The sequence below is a fragment of the Podarcis melisellensis genome (genome assembly GCF_964234715.1).
Source record: "Podarcis melisellensis genome assembly, chromosome: 18".
In the NCBI taxonomy this organism is placed as follows: domain Eukaryota; kingdom Metazoa; phylum Chordata; class Lepidosauria; order Squamata; family Lacertidae; genus Podarcis; species Podarcis melisellensis.
In genome coordinates this window covers 9,951,096-9,977,749 of record NC_138536.1, presented here as the reverse complement: position 1 = coordinate 9,977,749, position 26,654 = coordinate 9,951,096, and the positions used below count along the sequence as shown (strand labels likewise).

Below are 26,654 nucleotides of genomic sequence, written 5' to 3'. Positions count from 1 at the left end.
TTGGATTTCTTGGGGAGCCTGGCCAGTCTTTTGTAGTGATAAATACTTATTCAAACACAGACATACCCTTAAAACAGGATTTGTGAAGGAAAAGACAATGGGGGAGGCTTTTCCAGTTTGACCTTGCAGAGAAAACATTTGCTCAGTATAGGAATCAAAATGGTTCCAGGTTGGCCTTCCTGTGATGATCTATGTACGTGCGGTTATGAATATTGCCATATATCTAAGACCATAAAATTCCTATCACACCACAAAGATGGCGGATTCGCCTACAAAAACCACATTGGTTTATTATGATTTCCAAAAGTCTCGTTTTTTGTTTGTTTTTTTAACGGCAAACCCGAGACCGCAGGAAAAAGAAAACAGGGCGAAAGCAAGGAAGGTTTGGGGCTCAGTAATGGAAAGCAGCCCCCCAGCATTGGCAATACTAACAGACTTCAACCCTGCATGTTGCAGCTGGACCCACATGGGTCTTACATCTGAGTAGTCACGCACAGGGATTGCATTGCAAGGCTGCAACCTTCAATGCACTTTTGGTTGCAATCTTAGGACAGCTTATGATGTTTAGCTAATTGGTCCCCCCATTAAAAAAAATTAAAAATTTCCCCAACCCAATCATCTAAATTTATGAAGGTGTGGGAAAAGGTCTGAGAGACCAGTTTAATTTCTTTTTTTTTTTTTTGTAAAATATTTATTGGGGTTTTTTATAAAAGAAATACAAAGATAATAAACAGCATTGCTTTGTTTTAACAAAATTTCATAACTTCTTTGAACTTCCTCACGTCTCCCGCTCCCACTTACATCGTTAATAAATTTTTTCAAGCAAATTATCATCTTATTTGCAATTTTGTAACCACTCATTTAAATATAATGTAACAATTCTCCAACAAATTTTTGTTTCTCTTAATCTCACTTATCATCAAATTCCGATCCAGTTTAGTGATGGCCAATTATTTATAACCAAGCATCCTTCTTAACATTCCACTAAATCACAATATTTTTGTAGATAAATCTTAAATTTCTTCCAATCTTCTTCAATCCTTTCTTCTCCCAGGTCTCGGATTCTGCCAGTCATCTCCGCCAGTTGCATATAGTCCATCAGTTGCATCTGCCATTCTTCCAGTGTGGGTAGATCTTGAGTTTTCCAGTTCTTGGCAAGTAATATCCTTGCTGCTGTTGTCGCATACATGAAAAATGTTCTGTCTTTCTTTAACACCTTCTGGTCGACAATGCCCAGGAGGAAGGCCTCTGGTTTCTTAGTGAAGGTATACTTAAATACCTTTTTCAACTCATTATATATCATTTCCCAGAAGGCCTTCACTTTAGGGCAGGTCCACCAGAGGTGAAAGAATGTTCCTTCCTTTTCTTTACATTTCCAGCATTCATTATCAGACAAATGGTATATTTTGGCAAGTTTAACTGGGGTCATGTACCATCTGTATATCATTTTCATTACATTTTCCTTCAAAGCATTACATGCAGTAAAGTTCAGCCCAGTGGTCCACAACCTTTCCCAGTCCTCAAACATAATGTTATGCCCAATATCCTGTGCCCATTTTATCATAGCCGACTTAACCATTTCGTCTTGTGTATTCCATTTCAACAGCAAGTTATACATTCTTGAAAGTACCTTAGTCTTAGGTTCTAACAATTCTGTTTCCAACTTCGATTTCTCCACCTGGAACCCTAACTTTTTGTCATTTTTAAAAACTTCTTTAATCTGAGCGTAATGTAACCAGTCTCGCACTTTATCCTTCATTTTCTCCAAACTCTGCAATTTCCAATTATTTCCATCTTTTTCTAGCAATTCCCAATATTTTGGCCATTCGGCTTCCATATTGGGTCTTTTTCGGGCCTTAGCTTCCAGAGGTGAAAGCCACCTTGGAGTTTTATTTTCCAATAAGTCTTTGTATTTTGTCCAGACATTAAACACTGCTTTCCTGACAATATGGTTCTTAAAGGCCTTATTGATCTTAACTTTGTCATACCATAAGTATGCATGCCAACTGTGATGGGACGATGAGCTGCTTGTGCGTAAAATGCAAGTCCCTCAGAGTTTGATCAGGTTTTCAAACCTCTGCCTGTGACGGAGCCCCTCCAGCATGGCTGCGTCAATCACTAGTAGAATCCGAAAGTGGCTGCTTTCGGAATCGTTTCCAACATAAAAGCTCTTTAACGGAAACACGTCGTCTGGCCTCTCGGCGTGACAGTTTCCGGCGAGGTGTGGGTGTCCCTATAGGAGGTCCTGAGACCTCCCCACTGTTTTCGCTGGAAGCGTCTCTGAGCCATCCCTCCGACTCACTTTCCCTTGGAGTTCTTGCTCGCCCTCTACTGGTTCCCTCTTCCGCTGCTACTCCTCTCTCAACCTCAGTGAGCCTTTGCGCCCCCGGCGCTTTAGATGGCAGTTCCCTGACATCCACCTCCCCTCCAGGGCTCCCTTCACCCCCTCCCGTCTCCTCCCCTACTGGCGGTGAGGAGGTAAAACCCCTGAAAGAACCTCCTTCGTCTTCCGACGTCGCGAACACTTCCCTCCACTTGTTGCTGTTCCTACTCTCTCGGTAATCTTCGTCATCGGAGTCCACTCCCTCTTCCAACTCCGACTCCGCGAACCCTTCCATTTCCTCTTCCTCATCGGTGGTGCCGAAATACTCCCTCCTAAACCTTGCTATCGGCTGAGGTTTCCTCGGGAACCTTTGGTGGAACGTTTCTGTTAAAACCTCGTCATTGACTTCCTCTGCATTCACCCAGGTGTTTTCTGACTCCGGTTCCCCTTCCCACGCCACCAAATACTCCACCTGATTTCCCTTCCACCTGGAATCGAGGATTTCCGCTACATGGTTGCGGCGTTCCCTCTCTTCCAAGGCTGGTCCCCTGACGTACTCCCCTTCACGTCCCCCCCTGTATGGTGACAGTAACGACCTGTGGAACACTGGGTGCAATTTCATGTGGTTGGGTAATCGGAGTTTGAAAGCTACCGGGTTGACCTGCTGAATGACCTCAAAGGGTCCCAATCTTCTGGGCCTCAATTTCTTACAACCCCCTTTGAACGGCAACCCTTGGGTTGACAACCACACTTGATCCCCCACCCTTATGGTTTCACCTTCCCTTCTGTTCTTGTCTGCCTGCTTCTTATATTGTGCCTTAGCCCTTTCTAAGTTGAGCTGGAGCTGATGATGGATCGCTTCCATCTCTTCTACAAAATGTTCAGCCGCTGGGACGCTCCATCTCTCCCCTCCTTCCCCTGGAAATGCCCTGGGGTGACACCCGTAATTTGCCAAAAAGGGACTCATCCCTGTGGACACATTCTCCGCATTATTGTAGGCAAATTCTGCCAACGCCAACTTTTCGACCCAATCGTTCTCTCTGTCATTGACATAACACCTCAGATATTGTTGAAGAATGCCATTTGCTCTTTCCGCCTGCCCGTTGGTTTCAGGGTGCCGGGCAGTTGAAAAATTGACTTCCACGTGCAGCAAGCTCATGAGCTTCCTCCAGAACCTGGAAGTAAATTGTTTGCCGCGATCTGAGATCACCCTCAAGGGAGCCCCGTGCAACCTAAAGATGTGTTCTACAAACAACTTCGCTGTTTCTTCCGCTGTGACTGCATGTGAGCATGCTACAAAGTGGCACATCTTAGTTAACAGGTCTACTACTACCATGATGGCTGTTTTCCCCTTGGACTTTGGCAGATCCGTCATAAAATCTATTGATATCGCTTCCCAAGGCCGTTCTGGTGTGGGTAATGGTTCTAATAACCCTGCCGGCGCCCTTCTTTCCCCTTTGGCTCGCTGACATTGGTCACACCCTCTTACATACTCCCTTACATCTTCCCTCACCTTAGGCCACCAAAATTCCCTGGTAACCAACCACATGGTCTTGTGTTGTCCAAAATGTCCCGCCGTGGGGCTATCATGCAACTGCTTGAGTACTCTCCCCCTCAATTCACCTTCGGGTATATACAGTGCCCCTTTGTAATACAATGCCCCATTTCTTTCCTCAAAACCTCCGGGGCTCTCGCCCTCCCCCCTGAGACCTCTGAGCTTATCCTGGGCATATTCATCATTTTCCGTTTCCTCTACCAGTTCTCGTTGCCCCACCAGCGCCGCCCCACACACCCAGCGGTCCTCAGGGATGACATGTCTCTCTTCGATCACCCCCTCCCCTTCCCAATACTCTGGTTTGCGTGAGAGCGCGTCCGCCCTGACGTTTTCTGGGCCTGGCACATAACAAATTTCAAAGTTGAATTTGGAGAATTCCTGTGCCCATCTCACTTGTCGTTGGTTGAGCACTCGAGCTGTTCTCCAATACTCTAAATTCTTGTGGTCGGTGCACACTTGCACCTTGTGTTGTGCCCCAATTAATAAATGTCTCCACCTCCGGAATGCTTCGTGAATGGCAAGTAGTTCCCTGTCATACACCGTGTAATTCCTCTCGGATTTATTCAGCTTCCGCGAGAAGAAGGCACACGGTCTCCACTCCGACGCACTCCTCCCCGGTTGAAGAAGGACCGCCCCTACCGCCCGGTCGGATGCATCGGTTTCCACTCTCATGGGTTTTCGTAAATCCACATGCAGAAGTTGTTCTTCCGAGGCGAAAGCCCTTTTCAGTTCTTCAAAGGCTCGATCCGCCTCTACCGTCCAAACAAATTTCTTCTTGCTGCTGAGGCAGTCGGTGATGGGCGCCGTCAAGTGGGCAAAGTTCTTGATGAACTTCCGATAAAAGTTCCCAAACCCCAAGAATCTTTGCACGTCCTTCTTGGTCTTCGGTGTCTTCCATTCCAGTACCGCTTGGACCTTGCCTGGATCCATGGCCAATCCCTTGTCTGACAAGCGGTACCCCAGGAATTCTACCTCCTTGGTATGAAACTGGCACTTCTCCAGTTTCACCCACAGCTGGTTGGCTTGCAGCCTGCCCAACACTTCTCGAACGTCCCTCACATGCTGTTCCTCATCTTCCGAATACACCAACACGTCGTCTAAAAAGGCCACACAATTCTTGTAGAGCAAAGGTCCCAGAACGTGGTTTATAAAAGCTTGAAAACACGCGGAGCCCCCTTGTAGACCGAAGGGCATAACGAGGTATTCAAAGGCTCCCAAAGGGGTAAACATGGTGGTCTTCCATTCATCTCCCTTCCTTATGCGTATCAGATTGTACGCCCCCCGCAGGTCCAGCTTTGTAAAAATCTTTCCCTTCCTTACTCTGGTCAAAATGTCATCAATTCGGGGCATAGGGAAAGCCAGGGGCTCCGACACTGCATTGAGGGCCCTAAAGTCACACACCAGTCTCGGTTTGTCTGTGTTCTTTTTGTCCACAAAAAACACTGGGCTGCCCCCCACCGCTCGGGACTCTCTGATGAAACCTCGCTTCAGGTTTTTGTCAATGAACTCCCTCAGCTCCTGCATCTCCCTGTCTGACATGGCGTACAGCTTGCCTACTGGGAGTTGGGCCCCAGGGAGTAGGTTGATTTGACAGTCAAAGGGTCTATGCGGTGGCAGTTTGTCTGCTTCCCTTTCGCTGAATACGTTGCTCAGATCTGCGTATTGCGGGGGCACCTTCCCTTTGTCCATTACTTCCATCCCGGCTAGGGTGACTCTGTCTCCTCCCGAAACCTTCCCCTCCTTGCAGTGTTCTAGGCAATGCGCTGACCCAAAGGAGACCACCCTCTGATGCCAGCCCACTAGCGGATCGTGTAGCGCCAGCCAGCTCATCCCCAAAATGATGGGCGCTCCTCCCAGGATGGCCACATTAAACGCTATCTGTTCGGTGTGCCTTGCCACCCTCATTATCATCGGGACAGTCTGTTGGCTAACTTCTCCCCCCAACAGCTCTCTGCCGTCAATCGTAGTCACCTGCAAGGGGTTACTTAAAGGGATGGTCTGTATCTGGTGCTCAGCTGCAAACTCCTTACTCATGAAATTACAGGAGCTGCCTGAATCCAAAAGCGCCTTGATCTTTAGTGGGTGTCCGTTTGGCAGTTCTAGTAACACCTCTATCACTAAAGCGGGTCTGGGAGGTTCCGGCATGGGCACTTTCACTGCTCTTTGGCCTGGCTGCTGTGCCCCGACGGTGGCAGCCAGGCGTTGGCTTTTACTTGCTCCTTGCCTTCCTCTTCCTTTCCCCCAACAGCTCCTGCCATCCCTTGCCATTCCTTTCTTTGTGGGCAGACTCTGGCAAAGTGCCCTGGCTGTTGGCAGAGATAACATCTCTTGGCGCTCCTTCCCTCCTTCTTCCGCCCTTCACTGGGATTTGAAACTGCGCGCGCCCGCGCTGTTCCAACTTCCATCGGCTCTGCCGGCGGGAAAGGTGGCTCTGGAATGTCTGGAATGCGGAACTCCCTCCAACGGTCTCCTTTCCCTTCCCGCTTTTCCAAAGCCCTCGCCTCCTGGCGTGCTCCTATGCACAGCGCAGATTTGGTTAACTGATCCATAGACTCCGCCCTGGGCCCCCGGGAAAGCTCATCTTTGACGGTTGAAGAAAGCCCCTCTTCGAAAAGCATTTGGATGGGCTCCGCCGATAGGTCCCACCCCAATTTATGAATCAGCATAGTAAACTCAGTCCAGTACTCACGGACAGATCTGCTTCCTTGCTGGCAAGCCATTAACTGCCTTCGCACCACCCCCTGCTCAATATCGCTGGAAAACATCAGGTCCATGGCACGAAAAAACTTCCTCGTGTCCTTTAGGATCTCATTATTCGCTGCCATCAGGGGTCTAACCCAATCTTTCGCCCCGGATTCGAGATGGCCAATCACAAAAGCCACTCGCGATTCCTCGTCGGGGAAGTCATCAAACTGCAAGTTTAGAGCGTATTGCATCTCTGTTCTAAAGGCATGATAGTTCCTGGGATCCCCCCCGAATTTCTGCACCAATCCTGGCACCTTTCTGGCGAGCGGGGTGGTTTTCTCCTTTCCCTTTTCTGCATCCTGAGCCCTCCTCTCCTCAAGCCTCGCCGTTTGCAGCGCCAACTGGATCTCCAACGCCCTGTACCTTTCTTCCAGGCTTGGACCCCCTCCAGCTGCTCCTGCTCCTCCGGTTCCGGCTGGGTTGCTCATGATGCTTCTCCCTGCACAAGCTGGCTTTCGGTGACTTTCGGATTGCTGTGATGGGACGATGAGCTGCTTGTGCGTAAAATGCAAGTCCCTCAGAGTTTGATCAGGTTTTCAAACCTCTGCCTGTGACGGAGCCCCTCCAGCATGGCTGCGTCAATCACTAGTAGAATCCGAAAGTGGCTGCTTTCGGAATCGTTTCCAACATAAAAGCTCTTTAACGGAAACACGTCGTCTGGCCTCTCGGCGTGACAGTTTCCGGCGAGGTGTGGGTGTCCCTATAGGAGGTCCTGAGACCTCCCCACTGTTTTCGCTGGAAGCGTCTCTGAGCCATCCCTCCGACTCACTTTCCCTTGGAGTTCTTGCTCGCCCTCTACTGGTTCCCTCTTCCGCTGCTACTCCTCTCTCAACCTCAGTGAGCCTTTGCGCCCCCGGCGCTTTAGATGGCAGTTCCCTGACACCAACCAAAAGCATTGTTAAAACCTTCCAAGTCCAACACATCAGTGTCTTCGAGAAGTAGCCAGTCTTTTAGCCAGCAGAAAGCTGCGGCTTCATAGTACAACCTTAAGTCTGGCAGGGCAAAGCCCCCTCTTTCTTTCGCATCGGTTAATATCTTAAACTTAATTCTGGGCTTTTTGCCCTGCCAGACAAATTTGGAAATATCTCTCTGCCACTTCCGGAAGCACTCCGTTTTGTCCACAATTTGCAACGTTTGAAACAAAAACAACATCTTTGGCAATACATTCATCTTAATAGCAGCAATTCGGCCTAACAGAGAAAGCTTCAATTTTGTCCAACTGTCCAAGTCTCTCTTGATTTCAGACCAACATTTTTCATAATTATCCTTAAATAGACTCAGATTTTTTGCTGTTATGATTACCCCTAGGTACTTTACCTTTTTCACCAATGATAATTCTGTTTCTCTCTGAAACCGTTCTGACTCTGTATCTGTCAAATTTTTCCCCAACACCTTCGTTTTCTGTTTATTTAGCTTGAGAGACCAGTTGAATTTCAGGTACTTTGTCCTCCGTCACATCCCTGCAAACCTCAGCAGGTTTGCGAGAATAATATAACAACGAACAAAGTTCAAATCTCAAATTATCCTAATTTGCAAACCGAAACCACATACACACCTCCATTCGCCACTCGCCCCGAACCCAAATTCCAAACTATGGATCTTCAGACTGCAATCCTTAATAATAAAATAATAATGATGGTGATTGCTGTTGTTGTTATTTTATTTATTTGTACCCCTCCCATCTGACTGGGTTGCCCTAGGTACTTTGGGCGGCTTCCAACATATATAAAAACATAATTAAAAAGCTTCCCTATACGTATTTACTGAAACAGGCGGTTACCCGGGTTAGTGGATCTTCCATCATTACACATCCACTAAATAAATAAGTGACTCGGTAGGTTTCTGCCTCCCACCAAATCCGCCTCCTTATTCTGGCTAATAATAACAGTTTTAATAATAATTTTATTATTTCTATATGGCTTGTCTGCCTGAGTTGCCCCAGTCTTGCTCATGTATTTGAATTGCTGACCAGTTAGCAGTTCCCCACAATTCCTTGCCACACTCCTGCCAGCAGCCATTTTCTGCCCTCCTGTTCCAGCCCAAGACATTTTGGCGCCTGAGGCACACCACAAAATATGTGCAGAAAGATCTACATCTGGAACAAGGCAGCAGGGGATAGAGATCTTCTGTTGTCCCTATGGATCCTGCCGCCCGAAGCAGTCGCCTTGCCTTGCCTTATGAGAGGGCCGGCACTGAGCCTTGCAGTAGGAACAAAGCCTGCTGCAATGTTTCATCCTTCTTCCTGCCTGGCTATTCCTTTTCAAGAGAGGAATTAGCCCAAGTGCCTAGAACAGTGTGCCGATAACACCGGGGTTGGGCTGGATGACCCTTGAGGTCCCTTCCAATTCTCTCATTCTAGGATTCTTTGACTGCCCTCCTATTGATGCACAATGGTGGGCTGGGTCTAAAGATATTGGTTGTCAGGAGTTAAAAGGGAGTTAAAGCCTCAACTATGAGGCTGCCATTTAATTTTTATAAGAAATAAATGGAAAATTTCAAAAAACACATACGTGGGAAAAGGTACCATTAAAATTTGTGTGAAATGAATGTCTTTTTTAAAAGTACTCACAATGTACATATATTGTACATCTGACCCCCTTCTTTCTATGGGACCCTGTATATAAATGACCTCCTTGGCTCTTTCTATCGATGGGACCAGCATGGGTGGCCGGGCCTGGTGAACTTTTAATTCCTTACCCGTACAGTTATGATTCGTGGGTTCCGACTTAATTTTATTTTGATTTTAAATGTGATTTGAATTGCATTTTGAACTAAACATTTGATTTTGTGTTTTTAATGTATTATATATTTGGTGTTAGCCGCCCTGAGCCCGGTCTCGGCCGGGGAGGGTGGGGTATAAATCAAATATAATAATAATAATAATAATAATAATAATAATAACAACAACAACAACAACAACAATAATAACAACAACAACTACTACTATATTAAATACAGGTGGTTATAATTGATTTTTAAAATTAATATTAAATAAATGGTGGATATTTTTAAATAGTATGCTAGTAAATAAACATTTTACGCATTAACAGGTAGTTCAAAACCATATTCCATGCAGTCGACTACATTAAGAGCAATTGTTTGAATTCATTAGATGACTGGGCAAGTAGATAATATTTTCTAATGCTTAAGGGGGCCAACTTGCCATTGGGCAAGCTGACACCCTGGCCAGTCCGCCACTGGTGATGCAGCAATAAAACTGCTCACACGTTTGCAAAGCTAAGCAGGGTCTGGTGTGATTTCAAATTGGATGGGGGACCACATGCTGAGCTTCCTGCATTGCAGGGGGTTGGACTAGATGACCCTCAGGGTCCCTTCCATCTCTATGATTCTATGACTCTGCCCTGTTATAACCGACTCCCCCACCCGCCTTATGAAACTATGCCTGGTCCTCAGGCACCGCTCTGGGTAGACCACCATTGGAGTCTAGCCGCCATTTTGGATTTAGGAGTTCAGCTTCTCACAAGCCCTAGACCAGAACCTGAACTAAATTTAAATCCCTGAGCTCAGCAGACAAACGGAGAGCATTGCAAACATGTTTCTCCTCCCGCTGAGATTCACTCAACGTTTACAGGAATATAATTATTTACTTCTCCAGCTTTCGAAGCCACAGCAATTACAGTAATGTTTGCTCCCTGGAGGTGTCTTTCAATTTGCCATGCTAAAAACAAAGAAATGTATGGCAAGTTGTAACTCGGCTCAATTCCCTTGTTCTTATGCATCAGGGCAAAAGTCTCTTGACCCTTAAGATTGCACTATAGGGATGCTTTGGGGCTAGAGATTTCTGCTCCTGTTTTTCTGTTTTACCTTTCAATCCATAGCAAGTCAAAGTAATAAGTAATTTGTTTCTTCTTTTGTGATGTGTTTGGACTCAGGGCTCAACTGATGGTTTTCTACTTGTGTTTTTGACTTGTTTTAAATGTGTTGCACTTAAGAATAATCAGGGTAACCGTTTTATGAGGCAATTACACATCTATCATCTATCTATCTATCATCTATCTATCTATCTATCTATCTATCTATCTATCTATCATCTATCTATCTATCTATCTATCTATCTATCTATCTATCCATCTATCCTTGGAAGTAAGTCCCATTGAATTCAATAAGACAAAGAATTCAGTAAGCTTCCAGCTAAATACCAAACCTTCAGCAGTCACAATCTTAAATCACATCAAATACAACGGCATGTCAGACATTGCATTTTGGGGGAATCTAAGATGGTGACTGCCTACAAACCTTGGCTCATAATTTTAAGCAACCACGTTAACTACCAGGACAGGATAACATGCCTTCCAAATGTCCCTGTTTTCCAGGGACCGTCCCAGATTTACAGAAGCCATCCTGGTTTCTGATTTAATCCCGGAACGTCCCGGATTGTCCTCGTTTCCCCTTTCCTCCCCCTCCATGTCTCAGAGAACATGGTGGAGAAATCTGACCTCCTACTCTTGTCCTTTGTGTTCTCTCTCTCCCCCTCCCTCCGTGTAGGTGCAAAAATGGAGTCCTGTTTATTCTGAAAATAAAATACTGGCATAAAAACCAACACATTTGATCAGGTATCCCATGGGATACCGGTTGAAAATCAAGCCCAGAGGTTTTGTAGATGTTGCTGCTACTTTAAATTCATTTTCAGCCTTCATGCTGTATGCAAAATGGCTGGTAAAGACTTATCTAAAGACCAGAAATATTAAGATTTTGTTGTCAGGTGCTCCTTTGTGTTCAGATCAGGCCTCAGCACAATAAGGTAGCACTTGGGGAGGAAGATGCAGCCCAGAAGCCCAGCACTGGAGGCCAACATAGAGAAGATCTGCACGGCCACCATGTACTTGCCCTTGGTGCTCAGGTAGGTGGGCACAAAAGACACCCAAACACTGCAGAAGACCAGCATGCTGAAGGTGATCAGCTTGGCTTCGTTGAAGGAGCCAGGCAGCTTCCTGGCTAGGAAAGCCACCGTGAAGCAGGTGGCAGCCAAGAAGCCCAGGTAGCCGAGGGCAACGTAAAACATGGCCACAGACCCTTCGTTGCATTGCAGGATGATCTCTTCCACCTGGGAGTGCATGTCGGGCTCTGGGAATGGGGGAGAAGAGCCCAGCCAGATGGTGCAGATGAGAACTTGCCCCCCAGAACAGGAGATGACAATGGAGTTGGCCAGACTCTTGCCCAGCCATCTCCTCACCCTGTTCCCGGGCTTTGTGGCCAGGAAGGCCAGCACCACCGTGATGGTCTTTGCCAAGACAGAAGAAACAGCAACTGAGAAGATGATGCTGAAGGCCGTTTGTCGGAGAAGGCAGGTCTCTTTCCTTGGGCGCCCGATGAAGAGGAAGGAGGATAGAAAGGAAAGCAGGAGGGAGACAAGCAGGATGTAGGAGAGGTCCCGGTTGTTGGCTTTGACTATGGGAGTTTCCTTGTATTTAATGAAGATTACCATCACGATGCCTGCTGTTAAGGACAAGAAGAGGGCAACGGAAGCTAAAACCATTCCCAAATATTCTCCATAAGTCAGGAAGGTGGTAATTTTGGGGACACATTGATCTCTGTCCTTGTTTGAATGGTGATCTTCTGAGCATTTGGTGCAATGTTCTGCATCTGGGGAAGAGAAAAAGAATGGCTACAGCATCACTTACATCCCTAATGATCTGAACTCGATTACGTTTTGAAGAAATCCTAGAGATTTCTTCCTTATGGTCATTCCTTTCAACTCTCTTCCAGGATGTAATGAAGGCGATTAATCCTAAAGAAGTTGAGGAAGAATCCACATTCCACAATATCTGCAGAATTCTCACAAAAAGTGTGTGAGACTGGATTACTGCCCTGTGTTTACTTTCTCCAGAAATACCTTCCCCCTTGGCGTCACCCACCTTCCTGGGCGGAGAAGGCGCCTTCCGCACACCGAGCACAAGCATAGCAGCAAATGGGCTTTCCTTCTAGAACCACCTTGGCATATCCAGGTCGACATCTTTCTGTACACCTGGAACGAGGTACGGCCTAACCAGAAAGACAAGAAGGTGCAAGAAAGAGGAACAGTTAGGAGTATTTGTGAGTGTGTAATTCACACATAGAGTGAATTCAAATGGATCTCTGGAATGCAGCCTTTGACCCCTCATCAGGGTCCTTTCAACCCCCCACTGACCATTGGGGTGACCAGAATATCTTGTTCTTCATAATTCGTTCAGGACAACTGAGGTTTGCGCCACAGAACTCTGATTCCTCTTCTCCGTTTACCTGCTTGCCTGCTTAATAAATCTTCAAAGAAAATGGCAATGGAGTCTGAAATGTGATTTCCCCAAAGTTCAAGATTCGAATAATCTCTCAATCACGAATTAAGACAAATTTAATATGACTTTTCCAAGTATTGGTTTCCCTCACTCTGTTCTTGAGGCATGCAAGGTTTCCTCTTATCGCTGATGAATTTCCTAGTTATTTCTAGTTCATATGCCATTCCTTAACATTAACCTTATATTACAATAGGGTTTGTTTTTTTTAACTTCTCATCCTTCACCAACAGCTGTGCACTTCTTAATTCCTGCACGTACAATAGTTTAACATTTGCAACATCTACAAGTGAGCATACTCCACAAATTTTAAAATTCCACAATAAATCAGTAATTATCATTTCAAAAACAAATTGCTTTCCATCCTTCTGCATGTATGAAAACCCAATAGTTCACTTTTCCCTAGGTGTTTTCCCTTTTTATCTACGTAGTATTTCTGTTGAAGATTCTGTCCAGAATTCTTAAATTCCCAGTATGGCTCGGAAATAGATGGTGTCTTCTCTGAGGACCTCTGGGCTCTACTCTTTCTTTGAGCACCCCAAATTTCCCTCCTATCTCAGCTGCTGTGGAAAGAAGAAGTGGCGGTTGCAGCTGTTATTGGACAGTCAAGACATCATTGATCAACCTGATTTAGTCATTTTGCAGCAGTTGTTCAAGGAAAAATATATTCAGGATCTCCTAGCCTCCCATTTCTGTGATTCCCCTTACCTTGTTGAATTTCCTGGGCCACTCAATAGCTTCTGGGTTAATGGTGAACTTTATGCTAGCAGACGTCTCTCTCCTTATATTCCCAATTTTCACAATGTCATGAGACTTATTGGGAGACACCACCCAGTTCATAATATCGAAGTTTCCTGGCAGCTCCCAGTTCTCATCCAAGCACAGCCTGCCTCTGGAAGTATTCAGACACCGGATTTCTCTTAAGAAAGGGTGAAGCTGGAATGACAAGGGAAAGCACCAGCATTGAGAAACCTGGAAGCCAAGATGAATATCTCAGTCCTACTCACTTCAACCTCTTCTGATTTGGGGCTGCGTGTATGTCATGTAGACTGGAATTCCTATTCAGCCATTTCTATTACTACAGAACCTGCTCCAATTTTCCAGGGATGTCCCTGAACTAGAGAGAGTTTTTCATTTGATCCTGGAATTTCCCACTTTTCCTTAGAATGTCCCTATGTTCATTTGAGAAATGTTGGCGGATGTGGAGTTATCCAACCTACAGGGCGTCCAATCCTATATCAGAAATTTTTAAATGTTTAATATTTTAGTATGAATTTCTTTATTTTGGGAGCTGCCCAGAGTGAGGAGGCAACTGAAGAAGATGTATAAACAGTGCTATTTTTCTAGAAAAGAAGGTGCCGGAACTCACCATGAACACCTCTGAGAATGGCAATGGCACCCACCTGAGAGGTGCCAAAACTGAGTTCCAGCGAGTTCCCCTCTGAAAAAAAGCCCTGGGTATAGGCAGTAAATGACGCAGGTGGCCACAGAGCCTAGGGCTTGCTGATCAGAAGGTCGGCGGTTCGAATCCCCACGACGGTGTGAGCTCCCGTTGCTCGGTCCCTGCTCCTGCCAATCTAGCAGTTTGAAAGCACGTCAAAGTGCAAGTAGATAAATAGGTACCGCTCTGGCGGGAAGGTAAATGGCGTTTCTGTGCGCTGCTCTGGTTCGCTAGAAGCGGCTTAGTTATGCTGGCCACATGACCCGGAAGCTGTACGCCGGCTCCCTCGGCCAATAAAGCGAGATGAGCGTTGCAACCCCAGAGTCGGCCACGACTGGACATAATGGTCAGGGGTCCTTTTACCTTTATAAGCAGTAACATTATCATTATGGAATGGGCCGTCTCTATTTTCAACAGAGTTGAATACCAATGTTGGGCGGTATGCTACTATTGCTAATACTAATAGTAACTATGATATTTTATAATAATAATAATAATAATTTTTTATTTATACCCCGCGCTCCCCAGCCAAGGCCGGGCTCAGAGCGGCTTACAAGCAATAATAAAAACAAGATGAATGATTACAACTTAAAAACAAAAATAAAATACAACATTAAAATAATGGAACATTAAAATATTAAAATGTAGCCTCATGGCAGGAGGAGAAGGAAAAGAAAGGGAAAAAAGGGAGGGAGGGAATCAAATTGGCTCCAAGCCAAAGGCCAGGTGGAACAACTCTATCTTACAGGCCCTGCGGAAAGAAATCAGATCCTGCAGGGCCCTGGTCTCATGAGGCAGAGCGTTCCACCAGGCCGGAGCCAGTGCTGAAAAGGCCCTGGCTCTGGTTGAAGCCAATCTAACTTCCTTAGGGCCTGGGACCACTAGGGTGTTGTTATTTATGGACCTTGAGGCTCTCCGTGGGGCATACCTGGAGAGGCGGTCCCGTAGGTACGAGGGTCCTATACCGTTAAGGGCTTTAAAGGTCAAAAGCAGCACCTTAAATCTGACCCTGTACTCCACCGGGAGCCAGTGCAGCTTGAAAAGCACTGGGTGAATCTGCTCCCATGGCAGAGACCCCGTGAGGAGCCTCGCTGCAGCATTCTGTACCCACTGGAGTTTCTGGGACAGCTTCAAGGGCAGCCCCGCATAGAGCGAATTTCAGTAGTCAAGCCTGGAGATGACCGTCGCATGGATCACTGTGGCCAGGTCGGGGCGGGAAAGGTAAGGAACCAACTGCTTGATGCGGCGAAAGTGGAAAAATGTCGCCTTGGCTGTTGCTGTAACTTGCGCCTCCATGGAAAGGGAGGCGTCAAGGATTACACCTTGTTAGTCCCTCATCTCCATGCCATCCCGACCTAGCCATAGGACCTCTGTCTTCGAAGGATTTAGTTTCAATCGGCTCCCACGAAACCATCCAGCCACATCTTCCAAGCATCTGGTCAGTGTGTTCGGGGCCGAGTCAGTGTGGCCATCCATCAGCAGATAGAGCTGAGTGTCATCAGCATATTGGTGACAGCCCAGCCCAAAGCTCCGGATAAGCTGGACAAGGGGGCGCATAAAGATGTTAAAAAGCATTGGGGAGAGAATGTATTTTGCAGGTTTATCCACAGTCAAGATCAGCATCTGTGTGGACTGCAGTTTGCAAAAGAGGCGAAGGAAATACCTGCCACGGCTGTAGCCTTTGGGGTCCCCATTGCTCTCCTTCCTCCACCATCAGCCTCCTCTGGGATCTCGATGAAAGCGAAGCATGCAAGGCCTGAGCCACAGCGTGAACATTGATGTAAGTGCTATAGCTGTCTAGAAACAGGACTCTCTCAGGCTCCCATTGGGATAATGGCTCCAGTTTCTCCTCCTCTTTGCATCTTATCCTGCCTTTCACGGACAACAAATGCTTTGAATATGAACACTGAAACGCTTCATCCAAAGAATACACAAGATTGGACGGCGATTTATAGTTGTCACCTTTGCTGCTCCTTATTCCGGTCTGAATTGCAAAGGACAGAGAACCATGGAGGTACTGGAAGTCATTTGTAGACATGTAATAGCCAGTTCCGATTTCTAGCAAAGCTGTTGTGATCCAGACTTTTGCCCCTATTTCCTTCTCATATACCATGTTTATTGCCAGGAGTACAATGATGCCCATTGCATTGGTTACATAGTAAAAAAATACCCCAACTTGTCTCCATAGGAAAAAAGGTTCCCCAGGCCTGATAAATTGATCTGGATCATTTTCTGGTACTCTTTTTGAAAAAGCAATGCAGATCCCTCTGCTGAGCATCAGAGGTTTCACAGCGCTCAGAAATCTTTCTCCACTGTCATTGTCTGGAGTGAAGAGGCCAATCCACGTCCATCCAAAATGCAGGAGCAATTCAACAATCCCCTGGTACTGACTTTCCTCTTTGGGAGTCATCCGGTAGACAAAAGGGAACAGGGTTTTACCTTCGAGAACCTGGGCAGTGAAGCCATAACTGATCTAGCAAGGGAAGCAAGAGATCAGCAATTTATTTTACTTTCATCCTAACGGGTATTTAAACATATGAAATGACTGATATCTATCTAAATCTCTGCTGGCTGAGGCTGATGGGAGTTTTAGTCTGAAACATCTGGAGGTGTCAAGTTGGTGAAGGCTCAGTTTTGAAAATGGGATGTTGGATCCATAGCTCAGGATTTTCCCATTTTTAAAAATATCCCCACTTGACCCCTCCAAAGAGAAAATAGAATTTTACGCAGTTGAAATTCTCTTTCCCTCCATGCTCTCCCAATACTTACCTGAGGGATTTTGTAGATGCCTGACGAGGCTGAAATCACTTTTGAGATGAAAGTGTTGCTTCTTTCAAGAACAGCCAGCAGATGATTCTGTTCTCCACAGTGATAATTGGGAATATTGCATCCACTACCTGCAAGCAGCTCTAGCATGGCATCCGAAGTCATCTTTGCATCTAAATAGTTCTCATAGAGGTTGTAGCCCAGGGTGATGTTGGGTAAGATCCTGAGATCCTGGTTGATCTCTTGGATGGCGAGCGGGAAAGACAACATGTACGAATAGAGCCTAGGTGACTCCCTGCAACAAATGAATCCTTTAAAAAGAGTGAAACTGATATTCATACGATGGGGGGGGGACATTATATGATCCAAAAAGATTAGTATTTGTTGATTAATCCTATTGCATTAATATCAAACCATTTACAGTCTAGTATAGAATAAAAATAAATAGAATAAAGACATGCTGGCCACATGACCCGGAAGCTGTACGCCGGCTCCCTTGGCTAATAAAGCGAGATGAACGCCGCAACCCCAGAGTCGGCCACGACTGGACTGGACCTAATGGTCAGGGGTCCCTTTACCTTTACCTATAGAATACAAATTTGCAGATCTCTACTCCATGACCGGAGCTTTGATGCAAACAGCACACAGAGCTGTTCAACAGTGGAACAGACTCCCTCGGAAGGTGACCATGTGTCATGGTCTAAGAGCCTGAGATCCTGGCTGATCTCTTGGATGGTGTACAGGAAAGACAACATGTACCAGTACAACCTAATTGCCCTCCTGCAATAAATGAATTATTAAAGGAAAACAACAACAACAATCTTTATTACGGTCCAGAGACCAACAAAACATTACAAATCAGTACAGAGTTCATACAGCCTACCTCCAGGTTAATCAAGCACTTTGTTTGGAATATAGGGCTCATTTGTTCTTTCAACCACCGATAAAAACTTTGCCACTGCCAAAGTTCTAGCTTTTGTCCGGTCTTCCAGTAGGAACCTGACATAGTGAGCCTCTGACTTTCCCGGGAAAGGCACCAGCAAGGGTAGTACCAGTTCAGCCCTGGCCTGCTCATACTTCGCACAATGTAACAAAATATGATTTATGGAATCGATGTCTTGAGCACACGAGCAAAGTCTGTCCTGGTAGGGAACTCCTCTCAACCTACCATCCAGCACTGCAGAGGGGAAGACATTCAGTCTGGCCTTGGTGAAAAGGCTTCGATAGTTAGGTACTGTCAGGTTTTTGATGTAAGGTGTTAACTCAAAGACATACCCATATTGAACTCCTGCTGCCAGTGGACTACAGACTGCGTGTGACCGAGATCGCAAGTCACTGTGTGCATTGTCCCATAATCTTTGCTTTAAAGCCTTTTGGGCGCCTTCATAGCCCAGGTAATACAGTTGGGGGGGAGACAGACCAATAGAGGTGGCTTTTTTAGCCATGGTTTTCTGCCATTTGCTGACAAATTCCTCATTGGTGATATGTTGGTACAGACCCTTCCCTAGATTAAACACTGAAATCCTGAGCCAATGTCTTAGGGCAGCCCACCATGCTCTAGCTGAAATTGGGCATTCACCAGCTTCCAACAGAAGTACGGAGTTGGGGACGCAGTTAGGTACCTGCAGCAGAGATCGTATAAATTTAAAAAGAGTGAAACTGATATTCATATTAATGGGAGGGAGGAAACATTATATGATCCACAAAGATTAATATTTATTTATCATTTTACATTAATATCAAACCTTTTCCTGTCTAGCATAGAACAAAAATTTGGAAATCTCTGCTCCATGATCGGAGCTTTGATGCAAACAGCACACAGAGCTGTTCAACAGTGGAAGAGACTCCCTCCGAAGGTGACCATGTGTCATGGATGCTTCAGGTGAGATTCCTCCGGGTCCCTTCCATCTCTGCAATCTATGATTCTATTCTAACGTGGTTCTATGAGTAAGAAATGAAGGCGCCCCTCAAAATGTGTGCTATACTGGGAAGTTGCTGCAAAGCCTGCTTTTCCTGCACTGGTCTTTGCCTTCTTCCAAGGTGCTAGACTATAGGTAGATAAGAGCCATATTTATTGAAGGAGGGGAAGCACCAAATACCTCAGTCCCCTTTTACTTAGAGATGAGGCCTGGTGGCTTTCAGGTTTGAGTGTGTGGTAAAATTTATAAGTTGTCCATATTTTGGATCAGTGACTCCACCAATGAGGACACCCCCTGGTCTGTATTATTTTATATAATCATTTTATTTGAAGCATATCATTCCTGCTCTTCTCCCATAAAAATCCACCTATTTTCAAGAGAGATTTTTTCATCCTGAGATGTAGGTGTCCTGTTGTGTTGTATAAAGAGAACTGTGATCCAAATAGAATAAACATAAAGTTATTAATCTCAGTTGCTTGGAAATTGCTTGAGTTTCATGCCACCCTCTGGGTTAGGAAACAGGTACCTACTTTGTCAACCATTGCAATCGTTAGAAATGAGACCAGTTGTGTGTGTGTGAAGAAAAGGAATAATTCCTTTTCACATTTTAGACTCCACTAACAAGGAAGTCTCATATTATTTTATTTATCATTTCAGTTAAAGCACATATTTCCTGCTCTTCAGCCACCAAATGTTAATCTGCAGGATTTAAAAAATCCATTTTTAAAACTATAGCATTCTTTAACGACAGTTTGTTGGTGGTCATTTATAACATTATATCAGTATAAGGATATAATAGAAGAATGCAAGAATGCCAATGAATCTGGTCAGGGTTCAAAAGTTTGCACTGAATTTCCCCACCTGCAGGAAGCCATGAAACTCAGACAATTTCCAGAGCTCAAAGGTTGAATTGCCTGAGTTTCATGGCATCCTGCAGGTGGGGAAACTCAGTGCATCCATAGGTAGGAGAGTGTTTCACTAAGGAAGACCCAGGGAACAAGGAAATGGGAGAGGTTTGGGTGGAATCTTTTAGTGGACCCCCAGCTCCCATCAGCCCAGCCAGCAAGACCAATGGTCAGGGCAGGGTAGACCTGCAACATGAGGACAGCCTTGGCTCCCCAGCCCTGAGAAAGGTGCTCTTTCCTTGATAAACAGGAACCATTACAAGGACTGGAGGACCATGAAACTATGAAGTACGTACTTTTCATTCCTGGCGAAGGGTGTCTGAGAAAAGACGTATGGAGTTTCCTTATATAAGCGTTTTGGAGATATGATCCCACTGATGAGAAAGTGTCCAGGCCGGTAGTAATTGCGAACATCCATTTCATCCCTGACCAGATTCAAGGGGCATTTCACCTTGTGCTTCCAGCAGACTCCAAAGGGCATCATGAGCAGCAGAAGCAGGGATCTCATTCTGGCTCTGCCTCCTCCTCCTCTTACCTACCAAGGAGGCAAAGCAGAAGAACCCAAAGACTCTTGCAAGGCCAGACTGCCTGGGCTTTCCCAATCTGGGTGGTTTTCAACTCTACCTTCAAAGCTAGGAAGCCCAAGGCAGGCACACCCCTCTTTCGCCAGCTCTGCATCTTGACTCAGTCTGTCTCCAACACAGGAAATATTCTCTGCACCAACTTTTTCTTTCCCAGTCACAGTTCAATTAATATTGCCATGCTGTTGTTGCTTTCCGAGGCTCATGCAATTTCCAGAAACATCTCCTGAGCTTTTAGAAGATGAGATCACTATAATTTTGATTATTCTAAGTGGAATAAGTTTCAGCACAATAACTTTCTGGAGTCTTGAATGGCTCAAGTGGCAGGTGCAGAACTGGAGAAAAACATGTTGGACAGAAGTCAAGGGGAGTGTTTGGGAGTTGGAAGTTTGGCCTGAACTTTGCTCACAAGGACCAAAGAAGGAGCTGGATCCAACCATGGACTCTCCTTCCTTGGAGGTTTTTAAGCAGAGTTTGGATGGCCATCTGTTGGGATTCTTTAGCTGAGATTCCTGCATTGCAGAGGGTTGGACTAGAGGACCTTGGGGTCCCTTTCCAAGTCTCCCATTCTATGATTCATTGGAGGTTTTTAAGAAGAGGTGGGACAGTCAGGGATGGACAACAGCCAGATGAAGGAGTCCCAGCCTTGCATCCCAGGCATCCTAAGCCCTTTTAAAATGTGGGGGTTTGGGGGGGGTATTATTGGCTTGTTGTTTTTATTTTGATTATATATGTTGTGGTTTTATATTTTGATTTTGTTCTGTGAACCTCCTTGAGACCTCCAGGGATAGGGCGATATATAGATTCAGTACATCAATAAATAAAGGAATAAATATGAATAAATAAAAATCAATCAATGGAGAATGCTGAGAAATGCCACCCTCATTACTGGGAATGGGATACAAGATGGTGAGATCTTGTTTCCTGGAGGCTGCTAGAGACAGAGACTGGTGGAGCCTGCGATGGGGAGGGGTTTCTCAAGCCCACCCTCTGGCCACTTGGGGTGGGTCTGGGCTGCTTGATTCCTGCCGCTCCCTTCTGGTTCTCTCCCTGAAGGGAAGTAGTGCCTTGGTGGCTTCAAAGCCACTTCAAGTGAATTTCCACCCCATCTTTGAAAGGCTTCTCCAACAGAGGGAAGCTCTCTGGGGTTGGATGAGAGGAGAAAGGTTGTCCTGAGCCTTAGACGCCCCTTCCCCTTTGACATGTGTCGTCTGTTATCTTGACCCACAACTTAACATTTCCCTTCCCCTTCGACATGTTATGGGGAAGGAGAGCTTCTGTTGCACATGGAGCCAACTTGCTCCTCGTCTTTGAGCAGAAACTTCTCTACTCTGTACATCTTAGACATGTTCTTAACATTAGTATCTACTTATAAACAAATTGCCTGCGCAGAAGCCAGGCTACCATTTTAGCAGCTTTATTATTCTTTATCAATTTATTTATTCTTATTTATTTATTTAACCTGATTTATAAAATCCATGCAGCACTTGATTAGGCCAATAACCCCTAAAGCACTTTATTTTAAGATAAGGCAGGACATTCAGAAAAAAAGTTTACGAACTTACTTCAGAACATTAAAAAAGTTAAAAGAACAAAACGGACTGAAATTGTATTAACTTCCTAAGAATCTGGGTGGATGCTATATTTATTAAAATTATTTTTAAAAAAATATTTTTTATTAAGTCTCCAAAGATATTCCAAAACAATTGTCTAAACACTACAGAGTGGTTTTTTAAAACAACTAAATACATAATTGCTTCTTGACTCCCCACCCCTCTTGATGTTTGTTTTATTACTCCTTTTTATCAGCTGTTTTTAAAAACATGTATAAGTTATCTAAGCCCCGAAGTCGTATATCAGTAATCCTCTGCTTATATTTCAAATCCTGCCTTTGACTTCATGTCTGGATGTTAGTATGACAGATAATATAAGAATGGTCTCCATTCTTCCTTGAACAATTCTTCCTTATGTCCTCTTAGTTTAGCAGGGAATTTCTCCATTTCAGCATATTCCACCAGCTTCATAAGCCCTTATTCCTCCTTGGTGGGGAATTCTCCCTCTTTCCACTTCCGTGTGTATAAAGCTCTAGCTGTTGTGGTTGCATTCAGAAAACCTAACTAACCGCCGGCCAGTTTCTCATCTCCCTTTCCTGAGCAAGGTTCTGGACCAGATCCAGGCGCTTTTGAAAGAAACGGATTTTCTGGATCCGTTTCAAGTGGGGTTTTTGTGACCAAGACACCTGAGAGCCGAAGCAGCCAAGCAGGCTGGGAAGTGCTGGGACTGCCCAGTCATTTGGACCTAGTCAGGTTCTCCAGGCCTGAGTCGCTCTGGCAATGGGACTTGGCAGCCATTTTCTCTCCGTCTTCTCTGTTAGGTTTCAGTCAGAGTCAGTCTGCCTCATTCTGAGCAGTGTGGAATCTCAGTCAAACTGTTAGGAACCATGTTGTTTAGGAAGAAGTTTATTTTAACTCAGTAAAGTCAATTAAAAACTCTGCATTATTAATTTACGCGTCAGTTTAGGTCTGACATCGTTTCCAGACGGTGTTAGTTGGGGAATGTTTTTCAGGCCCGGGAACCTTGAATGTGGAGTTTCACAGGGCTCAATCCTATCCACAGGGCACTGGCTCCCAGTAGAGTACTGGATAATAATAATAATAATAATAATAATAATAATAATAATAATATAATAATAATTTATTTATACCCCGCCCATCTGGCTGGGCTTCCCCAGCCACTCTGGACAGCTTCCAAAAAAATATTAAAATGCTGTAATACATCAAACATTGAAAGCTTCCCTAAATAGGGCTGCCTTCAGATGTCTTCTAAAAGTCTGGTAGTTGAATAATAGTGAAGGACCAACCACATCTGCTATTGGGTCCCCGAAGCACAGATTCACACAAAGCGGCAAAACGTCCTTGCAGGTTATTAACAGGATTTTATTTGAAGTGCATATGCAGAACAAAGGTACAGGGCGATAAGTACGCAACCTGCACACCCAGTCAGGGTGCGCCCCCTTTATATAGATTTGCAGAATAGAATACCATATAGGGATTTGGGATCATATAGAGAACAATATTCTAATGGCCCCTTCAATAGTAATATGTAGGATCAGGTTTAAGATGCTGGCTTAACCTTTAAAGCCCTATAGGGCCTAGGTCCCTCGTATCTACAGGGCCGCCTCTCCTGGTATGTCCCATGGAGGACCTTATGGTCTTCAAACAAAAACATCTTGGAGGTCCCAGGCCACAGGGAGGTTAGGCTGGCCTCAACCAGAGCCAGGGCTTTTTCGGCTGTGGCCCCGATCTGGTGGAACGCTCTGTCGCAAGAGACCAGGGCCCTGCGGGACTTGACATCTTTCTGCAGGGCCTGCAAGACGGAGTTGTTCAACCAGGGCACAGTCTGACCCCCTCCTTTGGTAATCCCCACAGAACTCTAGCCCAATGGTGCCATTAAGTTGATTTTGAATTGATTTTAGAATGAATTGATTTTAGAATTCTGTGTTACTTTTATTGTTAGCCGCTCTTAGCCCAGCTTCGGCTGGGGAGGGCGGGATATAAATAAAATCTTCTTCTTCCTCCTCCTCCTCCTCCTCCTCCTCCTCCTCCTCCTCCTCCTCCTCTTCTTCTTCTTCTTCTTCTTCTTCTCCCCCACATTGTTTAACATCTACATGAAGCCACTGGGTGCGGTTATCCGGAGGTTTGGAGTATGTTATCAGAATTATGCTGACAACACTCCGCTCTATTTCTCCTTCACATCTGCAGGGGAGGCAGTGGAAGTGCTGGACTTCCTTGGTCTTGTCTTGGTAATGGATTTCAAGTGGGGTTTAGGCCTGGTTTTGGCACAGAAACTGCTTTGGTCATCCAGTATGGTAACCTCTGTTGAGAGAGAGAAACATATCCCTGTTCATTCTTCTCAACGTCTCACCGGCTTTCAGTACCATTGACCATGGTATCCTTCTTGAGTGCCTCTCCGAGCGAGGGGTGGGTGGCAGCGCTTTGCGGTGGTTCCAGTCCTACTTGGATGGTCATTTCCAGACGGTGTTACCTGGGGAATGTTTTTCAGCTCCGGGAGCCTTGAATGTGGGGTTCCACAGGGCTCGATCCTGTCCCCACATTGTTTAACATCTACATAGAACCGCTTTTCAGTCAAGGCTTGGCTAAGGTCAGCTGCTACTCTTTGGAACAGGGAGCAGAGCTTAAGCGATACAGAAATTAAACCAACAGACTACGGGAGATAATTTAAATTAATTTCTCAGTTTATTGATATACAAAATTTAGGAGAACGAAATGAGATGAAGTGCACTTGTAAATGATACCGCATACAAAACATTTCCTCCCATCTTACTGTTCATGTCAACAGGACTACACAAAACCTGGGCTAAGAATGAACGCAATCTCTTTCAGAGATGGAGAATAAGCAACATAGATGAGCAGGTGTGTTTCCTTTATGTACTTCTGGACATAGGGAACATGGAATATTTTAAGAATCATATGTCCCTTTAATTTCTGGTTGTCAGGTGCTCCTTTGTGTTCAGATCAGGCCTCAGGACAATAATGTAGCACTTGGGAAGGAAGATGCAGCCCAGAAGCCCAGCACTGGAGGCCAACATAGAGAAGATCTGCACGGCCACCATGTACTTGCCCTTGGTGCTCAGGTAGGTGGGCACAAAAGACACCCAAACACTGCAGAAGACCAGCATGCTGAAGGTGATCAGCTTGGCTTCGTTGAAGGAGCCAGGCAGCTTCCTGGCTAGGAAAGCCACCGTGAAGCAGGTGGCAGCCAAGAAGCCCAGGTAGCCGAGGGCAACGTAGAACATGGCCACAGACCCTTCGTTGCATTGCAGGATGATCTCTTCCACCTGGGAGCGCATGTCAGGCTCTGGGAATGGGGGAGAAGAGCCCAGCCAGATGGTGCAGATGAGAACTTGCCCCCCAGAACAGGAGATGACAATGGAGTTGGCCAGACTCTTGCCCAGCCATCTCCTCGCCCTGTGGCCAGGCTTTGTGGCCAGGAAGGCCAGCACCACCGTGATGGTCTTTGCCAAGACAGAAGAAACAGCAACTGAGAAGATGATGCTGAAGGCTGTTTGTCGGAGAAGGCAGGTCTCTTTCCTTGGGCGCCCGATGAAGAGGAAGGAGGACAGAAAGGAAAGCAGGAGGGAGACGAGCAGGATGTAGGAGAGGTCCCGGTTGTTGGCTTTGACTATGGGAGTTTCCTTGTATGTAATGAAGATTCCCAACACAATGCCTACTGTTAAGGACAAGAAGAGGGCAACGGAAGCTAAAACAATTCCCAAATATTCTCCATAAGTCAGGAAAATGGTGATCTTGGGGACACATTGATCTCTGTCCTTGTTTGAATGGTGATCTTCTGAGCATTTGGTGCAATGTTCTGCATCTGGGGAAGAGAAAAAGAATGGCTGTAGCATCACTTACATCCCTCATGATCTGTGCTCTATTAACATTGTGATCTAGGATAAACTGAGAGGCAGTGACCACTCCACTTCTGTTAACTGCATTGTTTGGATCCTGCCTATTCCTCTTTGCCTGAACCTTTAAAATGCAGACATTGCTTCCATTCAATGTTCATAGCAGTGAGATCAAAACGGTCCATAGATTATATTGTAATAATTTTCACATGAAGTATTTATTTTTATTGTGCTTTTGCTGTTAGTAATTTGCTGCTTTTCATCGTCTATCCATTATTTTTGATAAGTGTCAACATTATTTCCTTTTTGTGTGGCTTGGTCTAAAAAATAAAAAAGGAATGCTTTGCGGGCATTCCTCTCACAGCTGCCCAGTTTGCACCCCAGAGATTTCTTCCTTATGGTCATTCCTATCAACTCACTTCCTGGATGTCCTGTGTTTACTCTCTTCAGGAATTTCTTCCCCCTTGGAATCACCCACCTTCCCGAGCGGAGAAGGTCCCTTCTGCACACTGAGCACAAGCATAGCAGCAAATGGGCTTTCCTTCTAGGACCACCTTGGCATATCCGGGTCGACATCTTTCTGTACACCTGGAACGGGGTACAGTCTAACCAGAAAGACAAGAAGGTGCAACAAAGAGGATCAGTTAGGAGTATTTGTGTGTATGTAATTCACTCAACGCAATCTCTATAGCATGGTGGGG

At 45.5% G+C, this 26,654-nt stretch overlaps 1 protein-coding gene, 2 long non-coding RNA genes and 1 pseudogene across 4 annotated transcripts in view; 2 read left to right on the top strand and 2 right to left on the bottom strand.

Moving 5' to 3' along the window:
* LOC309361015 overlaps window positions 1–26,654 on the top strand; it is a 47,263-nt gene that overhangs the window by 627 nt on the left and 19,982 nt on the right. Inside the window, exons 2-6 of the long non-coding RNA XR_014164295.1 lie at window positions 12,472–12,677; window positions 15,953–16,134; window positions 24,885–24,958; window positions 25,042–25,179; window positions 26,404–26,578. This is a non-coding gene — a long non-coding RNA (uncharacterized lncRNA). The remainder of the gene's footprint in view (window positions 1–12,471; window positions 12,678–15,952; window positions 16,135–24,884; window positions 24,959–25,041; window positions 25,180–26,403; window positions 26,579–26,654) is intronic.
* Window positions 10,719–20,452, bottom strand: LOC309360707 (vomeronasal type-2 receptor 26-like; the record flags this gene model as incomplete). Its single annotated transcript, XM_081895472.1, has 6 exons — window positions 10,719–12,227; window positions 12,500–12,626; window positions 13,622–13,849; window positions 16,018–16,827; window positions 17,124–17,415; window positions 20,241–20,452. 6 exons carry the CDS (start codon window positions 20,450–20,452, stop codon window positions 11,329–11,331), a joined length of 2,568 nt encoding a protein of 855 aa, XP_081751598.1. The 3' UTR covers window positions 10,719–11,328.
* Window positions 20,939–21,389, top strand: LOC309361043. Its single transcript, XR_014164328.1, has 2 exons — window positions 20,939–20,984; window positions 21,111–21,389. It is a non-coding gene; the product is annotated as an uncharacterized lncRNA (long non-coding RNA).
* The window catches only part of LOC309360987 (vomeronasal type-2 receptor 26-like), a 42,818-nt pseudogene continuing 40,923 nt past the window's right edge, over window positions 24,760–26,654 (bottom strand). The window contains exons 6-7 of the transcript XR_014173432.1: window positions 26,432–26,558; window positions 24,760–25,922 (exon numbers count right to left, since the gene is read on the bottom strand). The product of XR_014173432.1 is annotated as a vomeronasal type-2 receptor 26-like (transcript). The remainder of the gene's footprint in view (window positions 25,923–26,431; window positions 26,559–26,654) is intronic.